The sequence below is a fragment of the Emys orbicularis genome, chromosome 17, assembly GCF_028017835.1.
Source record: "Emys orbicularis isolate rEmyOrb1 chromosome 17, rEmyOrb1.hap1, whole genome shotgun sequence".
Lineage (NCBI taxonomy): Eukaryota > Metazoa > Chordata > Testudines > Emydidae > Emys > Emys orbicularis.
Genome location: NC_088699.1, coordinates 10,432,373 through 10,448,627, shown reverse-complemented (window position 1 = coordinate 10,448,627; position 16,255 = coordinate 10,432,373). Strand labels below are relative to the sequence as shown.

The following is a 16,255-nucleotide window of genomic DNA, read 5'->3' as shown; positions in this document are numbered from 1 at the left end:
TTCAAATGTGACTATATTTTTCCCCATTACCCAAGTTTATGCATTTTATCTGCCAATTAATAAATAAAACAATTCGCTATCTTACTCAGTTTATAGCTTAAATACATCTAGGGAAATAAAATATACTTAACACTGTAACCTGAAAGCATTATTTGTTAAACACCACATTCCATGGGCCATTTAATGACTTTTCAAAGAAAAAGCTCTATGTAGTTGAAGTATTCAAAATCTTTTGTCTAACCAGACTGCTGTAGATTGGGATCTTTGTCTTGAGACAGGGAGAACACTAAATGCGCTGAGTAGCTCGGGTTTTAAATGGTTTATTATGCTGGGAGGCTAGGCCAGTCTAGCATCCAAACCTCATTTCTCTCCCCGTAGACTACTCTGAAGGCAATAAAACCCCCACAACCTGCTGCAGCCTATTCACATATTTTAAAAGGCCTCGGAAACAATCCGTATTTTTTCTTTGAGACGGTAAGTCAGCCAGTTTGAGCATTAACAAAGGGTCAAACCCTGAGAAATTGGAGCTTACTTGCTTGAACTGGAACTTGCTTGGATTTGGCCCCAAAACATCATTTCTAAATTGAAACCTTGTCTACACGTGGGACAAGCCCCAACTCGGCCTTTGGTGAGTAGCAACCAGCGTAGCTGCACCACTGCTGATGCCTAAGCGTAAGCCGGGGCAGGCTGTGGTTTGCACCTATTACGAATAGAGGTGAGTCTCAGTCAGATGAATTGGTACAAACCCAGGCATGCCCTTGTCTACGCTTTGCACTCAGCACCAGTTCAGTTACATCAGGATATTCCCGAGCAGTGATTCTCACCCCCATCCCCACACACTGAGCCCAAATTCTCCTATGAATAGAAAAAAGAAATAATTTCTCATGAAAGCAATGGAAAGTGAAGCTCGGAAAAATCCTACCATCCAGCACCGCCAGGCAAGCAACAAGCCAGTCTAGACGGGTGGCAATTAATTGCTGGCTGCTAGACAAACTGCTGCCCTGCATTAAAACAATCCTAGATGCAATAATGAACCGGGGCACACAGCTAATTGCGCATTATATAGTCATCTCCCGTGTGCAGTAGGGCTGCCCCTCCCTCCCCCAAACAACCACCAAACATTGAGATCGGAGGCCAGTTCTTATCTGAAGCCTAAAGTTGGCTGCCTTGGTTAGTCAGCAAACCCAGATGTTTGAAGTGCCAGCTGGGGTCACCAGTTGTCCTCAAGGGGGAGAGAGACAGGAAAACTTTGGGCTTGATTTTCAGGTGCGCTGAACACCTGCATCTCCCACTGGTTTCAGCTGGAGTTGTGGGGGCTCAGAACTTCAGAAAAATCAAGCCCTTAAGTTTTCATCTGGGCTACCAAATAAGTTGGGACCATCATGTTCTCTCACTGGATAGTCACGTTTAAGATCAAAGCTCAAGTCCAAAAAACCCTAAGTCCAAAGAGAGTTGACACTATAGTACCAAGAAGGGAGGGGTACACACTTGACACGTCAGCTCTTTTTTTAAATATATGTTTAAAAAACCATTTGAATCACAAAAGATTTTTTTAAAAACATAATTATAAAAAAATGTCAGCTGAAGAAACGGTTTAAAATTCAATATAAAAAGTCCCGGGGCTGTGCAGAGATAGAGCTCCACTCCCACCTCCTGGCCTCAGAGGGGACTTAGAACAGAAACACATGGACAACTCCAACTGTGCGAGAGTGAATGCGCTAAGAAGCTTTCTTTGGTCTACACTTTAGTTATTTTCCCTCAATCACCCTGTTTTTTTCCTAGCTTGAGGAAAGATGACACCAAGCAGTGCTTAGGGGCCCTCTTGATCTAGTGACTAATTCTAGAGAGATTCCCTCAATTCCTCAGGATCTATTAACACAGGGTTCCTGCCCCACCCAAAGCCCCAGAGGGTAGGGGTCCCACTATGCCCATGATTTCGCCAGGGCTCTGTTTTCTTGTAAGCTTCACCATACCCACACCCTCACCTTTAGGATTTTTTTTTCTTAATAATCACATCATTTAATATTTACTCTCTAAATTTCCCCCATTTGGACCATTTGTTAGCTTGAGTCCTAAAAACTTGGTTTAAAGTGAGACAGGCTAAGCAGTTTCAGCACCAAGGGTGATCCTTGCACAAAAGGGGAAACACACCCTCTCTCATGTCATGGGAATCTAACTACTTGCTCCAGAAGGAAAGAGTAGCTTGGCCAGCGAGAGGTAGCGTTTGCTAAACGTGCTAGTGTTCGAATCCCACAGGGCATCCTTTGTAACAGAATTTAAAAACTAAGCAATTCCAGGGCACACAGCTCTTACGGTGTCTCTGGCAATGGGTTTTCAAACAGAAACATCCTCAAATGGAAAAATACATCGCTTCTCACAAGACAGACAATGCCTGGTGGCTGCAACCTATATCAGAACAAATGAGCTCCACAGACAGGTCCTTGGGATCCCCGCCCATCCGCGGCACATGAAGAACTGCTCTATTTACACCGCATGGTACACAAGTAAATGTCACAATGACTCTAAAAGCCTCTGGCCTTAAGTGTTGCCTTTGGTTTGCATGCCCAGATGCCGAGCTGCTTCTCTAGGAAGCACTGAAACCATCTGAGGATCAATCCCCTGCTTCCCGGACTAACTCCACATATTCGTTAAGCTCTATGAACAAAGCAAACCGTTTCTCCTCTGCCAGCAGGCTAGTGGCCAAGCTGCCGGTCGTCGTAAGTGCTGTATCTCTTCACGTGGATGCGGCGCACTCGGTCGCGCAGTTCAAAGCCCTCATCGTCCTCGCTGTGAGATGCCTGGCTTCGGTTCCGGCTCGTCGCCTCCAGCAGGGAGTTGTCAGGTACACGTGGAGTTTCATAAAGTAAAACGTTTAGTGTCTCCTCGTAGATACGCGCTTCGGGGAACTCAACCTAGGGAAGAGATAGCATGTTTTCCTGATGCAGACTGGGTAACAAGACAGGAGCCGCTCTACTGCTTATTGGTGAAGGAATTTCAAATGCGAATGCACATGAGGATGGATGTAAAAAGGCAGAAGAGACCTGAGAGATAATCTCATCGCATCCCCCAGGGTACGATTTTACTTTACATTCTCTAGTGCTTTCACTAGCCTAGGTTTTGATGTCCCAACTCTCGGGCCATCTGCCACTTCTCTTGGGAGACTCCTGCAGAATCTACCACATCTCATTGTCAGGATGTCATTTCTGATACTGAACTGCACAGTCTGATCTCATTCTAGTCTCACCGGCACACGTGCAAATCAGAAGTACCTCTGTTGAGGCCAGAGGAATTACTCTAGATTGATCACGTTGTAATTAACAACAAAGCAACACATTTTTCTTCTTAAAACAGTTAATATTCAGCCCAAATTGAAATCCCCTCTCTCAGTCTTTCCTCCTTATTTATTCCTTCCACTGACCTAACCATATTTTGCTCTTCTCTGGATTCTGTTCAATCTGCCAGCATCTTTTGGATACTGATATGCCCAGGACAGAATGCAGCTTGCTAGCCAAGTGTTTTCCAAGCAGTGGGTCCCAACCCACCAGTGAGTCACAGGAAAGGTCTAAGTGGGTCACACATGCCCCAGAGACAGTCCCTCCCTCCCATGCTCTCGCTTCCCCCGAGCAGTGGCATAGGGAGCAGGATCTGGACAGCAGTAGCACGGAAGAAGTAGCTTGAGTCAGTGAGCAGACAGATGGCAGCCTGGTAGACATCGGATGAGGCAGGGCTGGAAGAGTGAGACTCAGGGGGCTGGAAGGTTGAGACCGTTGGAGAGAGAAAGAGAGCAAGGATAATGCAGACAAAAGGCAATTGGGTGGGTCACCAGTAAAAAGTTGGGGAACCACTGTGCTAGCCAATGAGTGGCCCCAGTCATTTGGATTTCATTGACCATCAACAGCACTCAGTCAGCGAGTTGAGGCCACCCATGACCATACCTTCTCCTACTGACCTGGTCCGAGTCTCAGAGATCTCACATGGCTGTGCAAAGCGCTACCAACTTTGTTACTTAACCACAAGATCCAAGGAGGACAATTCCCAGTACCTTGGTTTGTTTCTTTTCCGTGGCGTACACTATCGAGGTGCAACAGACCTCAGCGAGCTTCCGCCCCTGTCCGTAGAAAGACCAGCAGCAGATTTCATCCCCTATAACATCCTTAATGAAGAGGACTCGGCCGTTGAAGCGGAGAGAAAGTTTATCGAACAGTTCGATGTTCTTCAGTAAGTTATCGTCCGAGTTACTGAAACACAGCAGCAAAGGCAGTGAAAAGGTCTTTGTGGTTTAGCAGGATACAGCTAGTGACTCATTGCTATGCACTGGAGAACAGCCAACTTGGAACACAAATAGGATGCACGGCTCCTATTAGCAAATGCTCCTTTAGAGGTCAAATGGTGTAATTAATATAATGGTAGCAGTTTCCTATGTCATTATAGCACCAATCTAAACCTACATCCTGACCAACGCCGGAGCTGATTAAATCATATGCGTACTATGGTTCTATTTAGCATGGCAACAGGAAATGACCCCAGAGAGCCAACGCAAGGGTCAGCAGAACGTGTCCAAGTGTGAGTAGAACTGTCCTCCTTGTACCTAGAATGATACAGGGCACATTTTTCAAAAGCATCTAGAGTGACGTAACTGCTCTTGAAAACTTTTACCCTCTGTATCGCTTAAATATATTTGAGTTTAATAAAGATATCACGTGATCCTGAGCCTATCTTGGTAATGATGTCATGTAATGCACATTGTAAGGCGTGTAAACAACACGGTCAAACTCTAAAAGACAGGCCCCTACTACTCTGGCATTAATTTCAGCCCAGTTCAGCCAAACGTATGTAACCCACTCGGAGCGGTGCTCTGTCCCCCTCATGTATGGCTTGGCCACACTGAGGTTGATGAGCCTGCGGAGGCCTTGGCTAACAGACCTGGTATTTTAGCTCAGGCAGTCAAGGCTCATGCTTTTGGGTCCAGAGCCCCAGATTCAATCCACATGCTGGTGCCTCACCCCATGGTACTCCACAAGGGCCACATCCACACTACAAACCTATATTGGTATAACTACGTCGCTCAGAAGTGTGAAAAGTCCACACCCCTGAGCAACAGTTATACAGACGTAACCCTCTGTGTAAACAGCGCTATGTTGACCGGAGAGCTTCTCCGATCACCTAGCTACCGCCTCTAAGGGAGGTGGATTAACTACGCCTAAGGGAGAAGCTGTCCCGTCGGCAAAGTAACGTCTTCACTAGAGCACTACAGCACTGGTGCAGTACTGTACGTGAAGATAAACCCTAGTAGCCCTGCTGAGGACAGTGGGACTAGCTGTGAAGCGAGGCACTCCCCATGAGAAGGGTGGCAGACGCAGGCTCTAAGGCAGTGAGTATTCGCTTTAGAGGCCTGAGAACCATTTGCGATCAAAACTGAGGACGGGTGGAATAGCGCAGGCCAAAGGCTTCCGCTCTCTGGGGCGTGAGACCGATTGGTCCCGAATCCTAGAAGTGTCGAAGTTCAGCGTTTAGTATTGGCTGAATGATTTGGTCTGGCATTCAGCTAATGGTCTTCAGACGTACTGTGGCAAAACCAAGCCACTGCATCATCCCGGGCCAAACTAACTTGGGCAAACTTCAGAGGCCTCCAAACCTGGAGGGGGAGGGAGAGGTCGCCAGGCGAGAAAAAGAGCTGTAGAAGCAACATAGTAAAATGGACAACCCTTAAAACCCTAGAAAAATCATACTTTGTGCTTATGCAGCACCTTGGAGATTCTTCTGTAGGTATTTTTCATGATGATGGGTAATTGTCACCATTTTATAGGTGGGGAAATAGAGGCTTTAAGTGTTTTGCCAAGGTAACAGAGCAAGTGGCAGAGCTGGGAAAAGAACCCAGGAGTCCTGACTCCTAAAACATTCTGTCACATTGTCTCCTTACTGATACAGTAAGCGAGCAAGCGGTCTTCACTGATGAGGATTGGGAAGAATTGGCAGGGCGGGGGAGAATATTTTTTATCCTGGTAAGATATAGTGTCTATAAAGAGATGCCTCATACAGCTGCCATCAAGGCATAAAAAGCCAAGCAAAAGGAGTAATTAGAAGCTCAAGTTAACTGAGCCGTCCTTGCGTACAGCTCCAGGCTTCTGTCGCTCTCATCAGTGCCTCTCCGACTTCAGACCCCTTCTCACTAATATGCTATTTTGTCCTTAGCGCAGCATCGTCGCTGGGTAATAAAGGGAAACATGGCCAGGAGCACCACGGAAAAAACAGACCCCAGCTGGATGATGAATGTGCCACTCTCTAGCATTCCCTAGTGGCCACCTGCAGTTACACGTTTTTAGAATCCATCTCTCTGGCAGACAAACAGCACACATGTCTAGAGACTCAAGGAGGTTGACAAAACCTCCATGACGGTGTCTCAGAACGAACAGGCAAATGGCTAAAATTCTGTGCCCCCCCCCCTCTCCCCCCCCAGGGCTGGCTGTGTTGCTTCAAGCTCCTGATCTGGGAAAATCAGGAGCCACTTTGGCAGCGGTGTGGCACTGAGGGCGGGGGGTGTCACAAGAGTTACACCACAGAACCCAAACCACACTCTGTTTCTTCCCTCAGTGACACACAAAAAGAGCAACTATCCTTAATGCTAGAGCCGTACAGGGGCAGTTCCTGCTCTGATATGTTTTACATCTCTGCCTTTTACATCTCCTTTACGACTATGTAATTAATTGATTTCAAAAGGGGTGGGGCTGGAATAACTAGGGGTGCTGTAGGTCAGGACCGAGGTGGGTTAGCAGGGCTGCACAGGAGCTCAGGAATTGAACGGCAGAGGAAGGTACAGGTCACAACTGCATTAGCATTGCAGCATGGGGGTGGAAGTTTACCCTGCATTGCCTTACTCTACCTGGCTTCAGCCAGTGTTAATAGTAGTCATGCTTCTCTGAGCACTTTGAGAGACAGCCACCTCCACCTCCACTACCCACACGCGGAGCTCTAACAGGCTGCATTCCCCCTGCACCCCAAGGAGCCTGATCATCCTCTGTCAATCAAGAGAAACTGCACTCAGGTGCATGGAGAAACACTCCTGGAAGAGGAGAATCAGGCCCTTGCACACCCAGCCCCAGTAGCTTACGAGGAACTTTTACCGTCCACGTGGAACACTCAAGACATACCTGGTGTAGGAATATTTGTTGTTGCTCCTGTTATAAAGCAGCTTGACAACAGGCTGTGAGGAGAGAAAAGAACAAAGGCAGGGCAGGTGAGTGGTGTACTGTAAAGAGGTTGGCAGAAATGCAGCGAGTGGTGATGGAAAAGCAGTTACTTTCATGGAGGATTCGATGAGCCTCTCTTCTTCCTTTGGAGACGTGATGATGGGGATGTTACAGACGGGCTCGTACGAGTCTTTCTTGTCCTGGTTCAAATAAAATAAGAGGTATAATTAACGTGGGCCCTGTTCCCCAGCCCTCCAATGCAGAGAAAGAGCATGACGTTGCTATAGTAACCCCACCATATTACCGTGATCTGCAACCCAGAAATACAGCAGAGATGTTCCTTAGCCCCGAAAGGCCATGATAATTGAAACATTCGGATGCAAATGGATGTCATTCCTACCTACAGCAACGACTCCGAGCCTGCTGTGGGTTTGTGTTCAGGGGCTGTGATGTTCTAGCCCCTTTGACAAAGGGGGCAGGGGAAAATGCTTGGGCCGGTTTTATCAACTGCCCACGGTAGATCAGTCATCATGAATCACACATTTGCTGGAGAGAAATGCACCTCGCTGAAATGGACCCAAACCCTTTGTTGTACAAGCAACAAGCTATTGCTTGTAGCAGACGCTAACTCCAGCTTCCTTATGTAACGAGCTATAGCACCAACTACTGGTTTCTTGAGTAGAAAATATATTAAAAAAAAATCAAAATCCGTTGTCTATCTACTTACATGGCCCCTTTACTGTAGTATTGGAGCATCTCACAATCTTTAATTCTCTCAACACCCCTAGGGGGCAGGGAAATGCCACTATCTCCAGTTTACAGAAAGGAGGCCCAGAGAAGCTGTGACTTGCCCAAGGTCACACAAGGGAGTTTGTGGCGCGGCAAGGACTTGAACTCAGGTCTCCCAAGTCGTAGGCTCTAACCACTGGACCATCCTGCCTCTCTTTAGGCTGCAATAGCACCTTATTCCCAAAGTGCTTCACAAGCCACGTACACACTTCCGCCCCCTCTAGGGTGGAAGCCAGGAGCAAATAGTGGGATTAGCTGGGGATATTTTGCCCTAGTGATCATTCCAAATCCCTTCTCTAACAAGAAGCATCACAGAACACTTAGTTCTCTGCTCTGCCTGGACACAACATGGTTTTAAGCTCGTATCCAAAAGAGCAAGAGGTATGTCTCTCAGTTTATCTGCCTTGGAAAGAGACCCAGATGGGGATCAAAACTGATTTTAGACATTTCAGACCTGATATCAGCCATCCCCTGGAGTTGCACCAGTACCTCATTTAAACACAAGCATTTTTAAAGTACGTACAACAGAAGGTAGGTCCCCAATAATTTTTAGAAGTGAAAAAACCTCAGGCTGCTGCCACATCTTACCTGGAGAGCTGCCTGGCACATGTCTACTAAGCCCTGAATTAGGTAATATTTCGCTTCTGCCATCAGCTCTTTGATCTCCTGCCTGTTTTTTGGAAGCGCGATAGTGTCGTCTCGGAGGTAATTTAAAATCACACCAAAGTGTTTCCCACAACGGTCTATAAGGATCCACCCTGAAAGACAAACACCACAACATTTGAGTGCCGCGTCGTACCAAGGGAGGCCAGCAGCAGCTCAGCAAGGAGGCAAAACAGAGAATCTCAGCAACAGCTCTCAGGCCTCATCTGTGGATAATCCATTTTCCGAGTGTCTCTTGCAATGGAGCTTGACCAAATTCCCAAGGTAGTCAGTGGGAGTCTTTTTGACTTCAGGGGAGCTAGATCTGGCCCACAGAAGAGAAACTGACAGAGGAATTGCTCTTCTCAATGGTCCAACCACCAACCTCCCAAAAGGAAAAAGATTCCACGCAGATTCCAAAGCCTAATAAGACCTAGATGAAAGAATCTGAAAATACTCAGGCTTTCACTAAGAGGGACAAAAAAGACCCCGTAAGAATCCTAGTGCATTGTTTTCTAGTGCACTGATCAATCCACACACTTTCATCCCAGAACTGTTTTCTGTGCCTCGTCTTCTCCATATTAGATTCCAATCAACTGGGGACATGGATCCATTTAAATATTATAGGAAGTTACCAGTTGGCACTATTACAGTAGTTCTGTTTAACTGACTGTTTAGGCAGTTAGATCTTAGAAAAATGCTTATTGTTAAATGTGGGGCAATTTTTTTTAAGAAGCTCAGCACTATACCAGAGAAGTTGGTTCTTACTGCCTTCATGTCTGAGTGATTTCTGTGGCCTAGAGGTTGTGTGGGCAAACAGAAACATTGCATGGTGCCAGAACAGTACAGCCACGTGAAATGCAGTGAACCCTGGAACCCAAACTCCAAAATAATAGTCATGAGAGTGAGTTTGGGGTGGGAAGCCTTTTCAGGAGTCCTATTTGATTTTTTTTTTTTAAGTTGTTGGAATGGATTTTGTGATTTTTAACCTTTGCGCCTAGAGAACATGATACGCTCAAACATGAATATATATCAAGATCTAGGTGTTCAGCAATAAGAGAGATCTATTGGACTGGTGTAATAACAAATATTTTAAAGCAATTAAATATTCTTCAAGTGTTTACAACAAATATGCATAATTCAATAATAAAAGCTAAGTGAAAATACATGACTCTTCCCTTAACCCTCTACAAGGGATGGGAAGACTCCTGCCAATGTACGTTGCCATGCAGAGAAGCAGATGCAGTATTGCCAGGCCGCTTAGTACTAAGAAAGTGTCAGAAAAACTAGAGGCGACTTGCCAAAAGCGTTTGCAAATTCTAAATGGATCTGAGTCTAAGTTCTGCACACCACCTGCTGGCATTTGGCAGAGGTTTCACCAGTCCTCTTTCCCAGTTCTTGAGAGAGAAATCAAAGCAGCATTCCACAGATGCCAAGATATAGAACAGGCCAGTGAAACCAGTGAGGGAAAGGCCATTCTGTATATGCAGGGAGAAATGCAGGAAAGCCACTGAACAGGAAAAAACTCAGCACAGGTGCCTCATTCGTTGTGGAGAAGGATGTAGAACTTGCCATCAAACAACGCTCGCGTAGGCTGCAAACAGCAGCAGGAAGCATCCGCCTGAACTGTCTTGCATAACAGGCGTTCTAATGTGGAGTTAACATGCAAGGAGGGCAAGAATTTGCAATGAGTCAATATCTTACATTAACAGGGGATGAACACCACCACCACCACTTTGGATTTCTACAGTGTCTTACATACCTGGATCTCACAGAGCTTTACAAATATTAGCAGATTGGCGTCCCTGCACACTTAGGGTGGTATCACTCTCCCCTTTTCAGATCTGGTCTAACACACTAAAGATATGCTATCACAGCGATTTAGTTAAACTGAGTATTTGACAGGCACACTACACTGATATATGCCAGCTTCATACCAAAGTACAATATCCATACACAAAGTTGAACTGAGTTAGTTTAAACCTGGTGCAATATCGCCCCTTTAGTTTAACCAGTGCAACCTCTATGTGTAAATGAGCAATATGAAATACCAAGAGATTAAGCGATTTTCCCAAAGTCACAATAAATACATGGCACAGCAGGGGCTAGAATCCAAATCCCCACGTTCCCAAGCCCACACTCTCAACACGCAAGATCATTCTTCCCTGGGATGCGCAAATAGATTTTTTTCCTGCTTTTGCTTATATTTGTATTGAGCGAGTGTATCTAGAGGGCCCCAATCAGGGACATTCTCTCTCTCTCTGTCTCTCAACATAATTCCACAACTCTACTGAGCCCACATTTTTTCTGCTCCTAAACATGTAGTTTGGCCTAGCCCATTGCTAGGCGGCATGTGAAAGCATTCATGGCCACTGCTCATACGGATGCTCTTCCTTGTTCTCCTATTTAAATAAAGCTGCCGAGTTAAACTCGTTTAGACTGTAAACTCATTGGGGCATCGACTATCTTTTTTATTATCCATGTGCACAGTACAATGTGGCCCTGATCCCTGACTGTGGCCTTTAAATGCTACCTCAATTCAATTATATGAATATCAGAATCAACAAGTAGCACATGCCACGGAGACCAAAAAACAGCACCTCGGTTTGGCAACACGGGTCTGAGCTTAAAACAATAAAAAGTGCTGCCACTTGTCTGCCCCCTTCCCACATTTCAATTGATGCCTCGACACAAGATCATATGAGTGCCAACCCACACGCATATGTTCAGTCCTGACAGCAGCGTAAGCCATCCACATACCAGCTGCGACAGAAGTAGAGCGAATGATTCCTTGCTCCAACTAATGTTGGTAATGAAGGGGGAAGTTTACTCTCCTTGGTGCCTTTGAAAAGAAATCTCCGCCTATATCCCATGCATTGACTGAGTCCTAGGGCAGGTCTTCACTACCCGCCGGATCGATTTATCGCGTCTAGTGTAAAATTGATCCCCGATCGCGCTCCCCGTCGACTCCGGAACTCCAGCTCGCGAGAGACGGAAGCAGAGTCGACAGGGGAGTGGCAGCGGTCGATTCGCCGCCATCCTCACGGCCAGGTAAGTCGACCTAAGATACGCTGACTTCAGCTATGCTATTCGCGTAGCTGAAGTTGCATATCTTAGGTCAACCCCCCCGCTAGTGTAGACCTGGGCCTAGTCTCAGACACGCATGCGGCTCCAGTCGGTGCTCCCTTACCTTCCTTGTCAGTCAGTACTTCCATCCTGCCACTGAACATGGCCTTCAGCATGGTGTCATGCCTGGTCAGCACCTGCACTGTGGTGTAGTACAAGGAGCCCCCAACGTTGAGCCGCACATACTTGTTGCCCAGGCTACCCTCTTTGAAGCTGCAGGTTTTGGGCTTGGCTCCTGAAGATCGGCAGATGGTGGTCAGGCACGTGTCCCCAGACATCTCCTTCTGCAAGTAGATGACGACTCTGCAGAGGGTTGGCTTGATGGATTCCGCCGTGGTTGGGGAGGGGTCACGAATTGCCGGATGGGGAGGGCAGGGTAGGAATGGTCATAAGTCGCTCAAGTCCTGGGTGGAGTTAGAAACAAGAAGAGGATGAGATCAAGGAGGAAGCCTAGAATTACTGTCCGCAATGAAACATGCAGCTTGCATCAAAGAAGGGAGGGGACTTAAGAGGATACAGTCTCTCACCCTGAGGTTCCCACGTCAAAGCTAGCCTAGGTGGATTGTTACCAACACCTAGCAAGCTGGGTAGCTTCCGCAACGGAGTTCTGAGGGAATCTGCATCGGTTTTTATTAGCCAAGCTCTACAGTTTTTGACCGCACTCAGTGTTGGTCTGGCACTGTTACTGTTCTCACTGAAGACAATAACTTCCATTGACTTCAATGGGAGCAGAGCTAGGGCACTTTTAAAAATCCCACCTAAGATGATTAAAAGAAAGGGGAAAAAGGAGGACGGGGATAAACAGACAGAATTTGGACTTTATTTTAGTAGCCAGCCAGGAACATTGCTGGTCTTAATGTATGTTTATAAACCACTTTGATAAGAAAGACAAGGTATTATTAGCAGACATAACTGAAAGGCTGAATGAAGGACTGAAATAGGGAAACTATAGAACAATTCTCTGAGTTTCAACGTCAAGGTTTGAGTGCATGCCTAATTACAAATGTGTCGGGAAATGAGCTCTTTCCTCACAACAAAGTCATGAGAAAATAATCAGGCCTGGCGTTTGGTAAGTGTTTAACAAAGGAGCCTGCGCAAAAAAATTTGGTTTTGATTCTCTTTTCAATATGAGACAAAACTCTGCAGCTTATTTCAAATGATCAATTGAAAATAATGGCGCTTCCACCCCATTTAGCCAAATAAAGCTTTTCTGGACTTTGCAAAGCTTAGCCATCAACCAGACCTGAACTCACTGGGAAATACTGCAGTCTGAACGTATCTGTGCAGTGGCAGGAACTCTGCTCTCCCTCAGCTTCCCAGAAGGATATTACACGTCTTGCTCAGACCCTATCCTACACAATAGGAGAGTTTCCTGCACTTCCGCTAGCTGAAATAACAGCTTGTAGATCTTTTCTTTTAATTGGAAAGCTGTACAGCAGCTGTGGCAGTCTCCGTTTTCAACGATTACAATTAAACCCAGTAATCACAGTTTGGGCCATTCCATTTCTCCATCCATACTCCATTTCTTGGTACATCCTTACCCAGACATAGTTGTTCCTGCGGCATCCTAGCAGGTAGGGTAGCTGATGCTGTATTAGAGTTCTAAGATGGAGAAAACTGTTTGGGATCTGTTTGCTGGAACATCCCTTACTGATGAGTGCAGATGAGAAACTAAGCTAACCTGTCACTAATCCAGTCTGAGCCCCACCCTTGCCTCTCTCTCCTCTCTCATCCCAACACAAGGTAAACAAGAAATAGAACCAAAAGAATAAAAGCAAAGATGGGCCAATTCTAACATGTCAGATCCAAAATCCTCTAACTGGAAAAATGTGAATCTAGATTTCATGGGGACTGCACTGCGTTCAGCTGAACCCAGGAGCAATTTCACTTTGCTCCCAGTGCTGAAATCTTTTTTCCTTCCCTCCCACTATGCCATAGTCTACTTATCTGTCCATTCTGGATTGCAAGCTCCTCCTTGTCATCTCCCTTCTCTGTAGCATCAGTGGCCTTGTACAAATAACCTGCTATCCAATAGAGCCGTTCTTTACCACCATACAGACAGCATGAAAGAGCTAAGCATCAATCTGGTATAGAAAAACCTCTTGATAGCTACAGACGGCATCTTAATGGTAAGAGACTTGAAGAACTCCTGACTTTACAGGCATAGAAGAATGCTCTGATAGCGTCATTTCCCATTTTGATTGCTGTATCTGAGTAATCACTACAGGCGGGCTCTATTAATCCACAGGGAGTAGGAAGCAAACTCTGTAGCTTGCAAGGACACAGCAAATTCCACAAAGCATTTTTTAGGCCAAAGCAGGTCAGTCAGGTTATAACTGGCTCTAACTGGCACTCCTATCCGCTGTCAACATTCTTAACCTTGAGCTGAACAGTCCTAGAAAACAAAGCAGAAGTTCTTTTCTCCCTCTGAACACAACAAAGTTGCTTCCTAGCTGATCACGTTAACCAAGCATCCCAGAGATCACTATGAATCACAGGCAATCACACATCTCAATTGTTGATCTACAGGCGATTAATCACTCTAGGCTGTGATCACCAAGACCTGGTTGTGCGAGTACTGTCACACGGCAAGACCACTGAACAAAATAATACCCTTCATTTCTCTAGGACCTTTTATCAAGGTCACTTAAGAAGTCTGTCATAGGAATGGGATGGGAATAAAGCCCAGGTCTCCTATCTTATTTCAGATACCCTGACCTGTGCTTTCGCTGCTATATAATCCATCCTCCATTATTTCAGTGTTTTGTATTTCTTATCTTGGGGGGAAAAAATCAGTTAAGTCAGGTTTATTTTTGTTTACCGGCATTCTCACTTGTAGGTTTAAGTCGCTGAAGGGAAATCTACTGATTTAAAATCAACTGGCTTCATTTGGATTTTTTTTAAAACAATTAAAGTACTCCTAGGTTTTTACATAAAGTTTGTTTTTACAAAATTTAATTTTCAAGCCCAGTTAATGAAGGGAGTGTCCCTTTAAATAAAAACACCTTTAAAGACCTTCAGACAGAGTGATGATAAAGGTTTTGAAAAGGCCAGAATTCAAGTGTCTGATCCTGCAATGAGTGGCAGATCTCCACACCCAGAGTCTCATGAACCCTACCTGGGTCTTCCTGACTGCATCTCATTGCAGAATCAGGGTCTCAGTTAGTGCTATTATTTTTCCCAACGAAGCAGAGAGTAGAGTAAAATGGGGAAATCCTTTTTGCCAACCAGTCAAGCCACATAAGAGCAAATACCATTGATTTAACATGTTAATAGAGACGTAGGCTAGGAGACTTCACCCATACTTAGCAAGGAAACCCTCAATTACTGTCTTTACTGTAAGAGGAAAAGTTTGTTATTCTGTCCTTCTTTCCTGCCTTGTGAGGGAGGAGAGAGGCAAGATTGTACACACAATAATACAACATTTCATAGCTCACATCAGGAAATTGTCCCAGTTAAGAAATCCCAGTCCACATCATAAACTGCTCAAGAGAAGCATTCAAACAGCATCATTTGCAAACTAAGCATTATAAAGGACACTCCCCGTCTCTTGGTCCAGCCCAGTACGGAGCTGGAAGATAGAGACAAACCGGTGTATTAGTTTTCACTTGTATTACAATAGCACCTAGAGAGGCTCTAGCAGACATCAGGGCTTCATTGTGATAGGCCCTGTACAAACACGTAACAAGAGACAGCACCTTCACCAAAGAGTTTACAATCTAAATAGACAACAAAAACCACCACTACGCTCTTACATAGCGCCTTTCATCAGATCTCAAAGCGCTTTACAAAAGAGGGGGAGATAATATCTTTAATTGGACCAATTTCTGCTGGTGAAAGAGACAAGCTTTCAAGCAATGATGGAGATCAGTATCGTTATCTCCATTTTACACAGCGGGAAAACTACCCACAGGAAAGAGAAGTAACTTGTCCAAAGTCAGTGGCAGAGCCAGGAACTGAAACCAGATCTCCTATTCGTATTAAGAATTTATTTGTAGGAAAGAATACTTATTGGCAGGCAGCGCGGCCCAGTCAATAGAGCACTGGACTGGAACTCAGGAGACTGGCCTTCAATTCCTGGCTCTACCATAGACCTACTGGCTGACCTTATGCAAGTCATTTTCACCTCCATGCCTCAGTTTCCCCATCTGTAAAGTGTGGATAATGCTGCTGACCTCCTTTGTAAAGCATGTTGAGATCTCTGGATGAAATGCACTGTATAAGCGCTAGGTAGTACTACCGGTAATAGTTTGACCAGAGAATGAAATCAGTACATTGTTGGAGAGAGTTCTGCTGGGTACTGCTGACAATATTTAACAGTATGTTTCAGGAACTACTTTATTGCATATTCGTAGGGTGGCAAAAGAGAGACCTTTCCCCAGGTTCGGCTACAGATTGCAGAGAAAATCATGACTGAACAATCAGGAATTTATTTGCAAGGTAAGAGGTGTGGGGGAGAGTGAAAAAGGAATCTAAGAATTCCCTGCTCTAAATAAAAAAAGAGAGAGAGC

General features: G+C 45.4%; 1 protein-coding gene across 2 annotated transcripts; it reads right to left on the bottom strand.

The window, feature by feature from the left end:
* Positions 1–2,693: 2,693 nt before the first annotated feature.
* TNFAIP1 (TNF alpha induced protein 1) lies at positions 2,694–12,022 on the bottom strand. Of its 2 annotated transcripts, none has more exons than XM_065418409.1 (6): positions 11,809–12,022; positions 8,565–8,734; positions 7,298–7,387; positions 7,138–7,201; positions 4,043–4,167; positions 2,694–2,912 (listed from the first exon to the last, which is right to left on the bottom strand). In XM_065418409.1, the coding sequence occupies exons 1-6, from the start codon at positions 12,020–12,022 to the stop codon at positions 2,694–2,696; spliced, it is 882 nt and encodes a 293-aa protein (XP_065274481.1). The 2 variants fall into 2 exon arrangements, with proteins under 2 accessions (XP_065274481.1, XP_065274480.1); XM_065418408.1 differs by having other exon boundaries at positions 4,043–4,238; positions 7,149–7,201.
* Between the last annotated feature and the right edge of the window lie 4,233 nt (positions 12,023–16,255).

What these genes read in the sequence shown, in the direction of transcription:
- TNFAIP1 (XM_065418408.1), bottom strand. Translation starts at nt 12,022, where the DNA reads ATGTCTGGGGACACGTGCCTGACCACCATCTGCCGATCTTCAGGAGCC. An exon ending in AGTACTGACTGACAAGGAAG is followed by an intron (nt 8,735 to 11,808) that starts GTAAGGGAGCAC and finishes TTTGTCTTTCAG; the next exon opens with GGTGGATCCTTATAGACCGT. An exon ending in CGGAAAAGAAACAAACCAAG is followed by an intron (nt 2,913 to 4,042) that starts GTACTGGGAATT and finishes TCTCTTCCCTAG; the next exon opens with GTTGAGTTCCCCGAAGCGCG.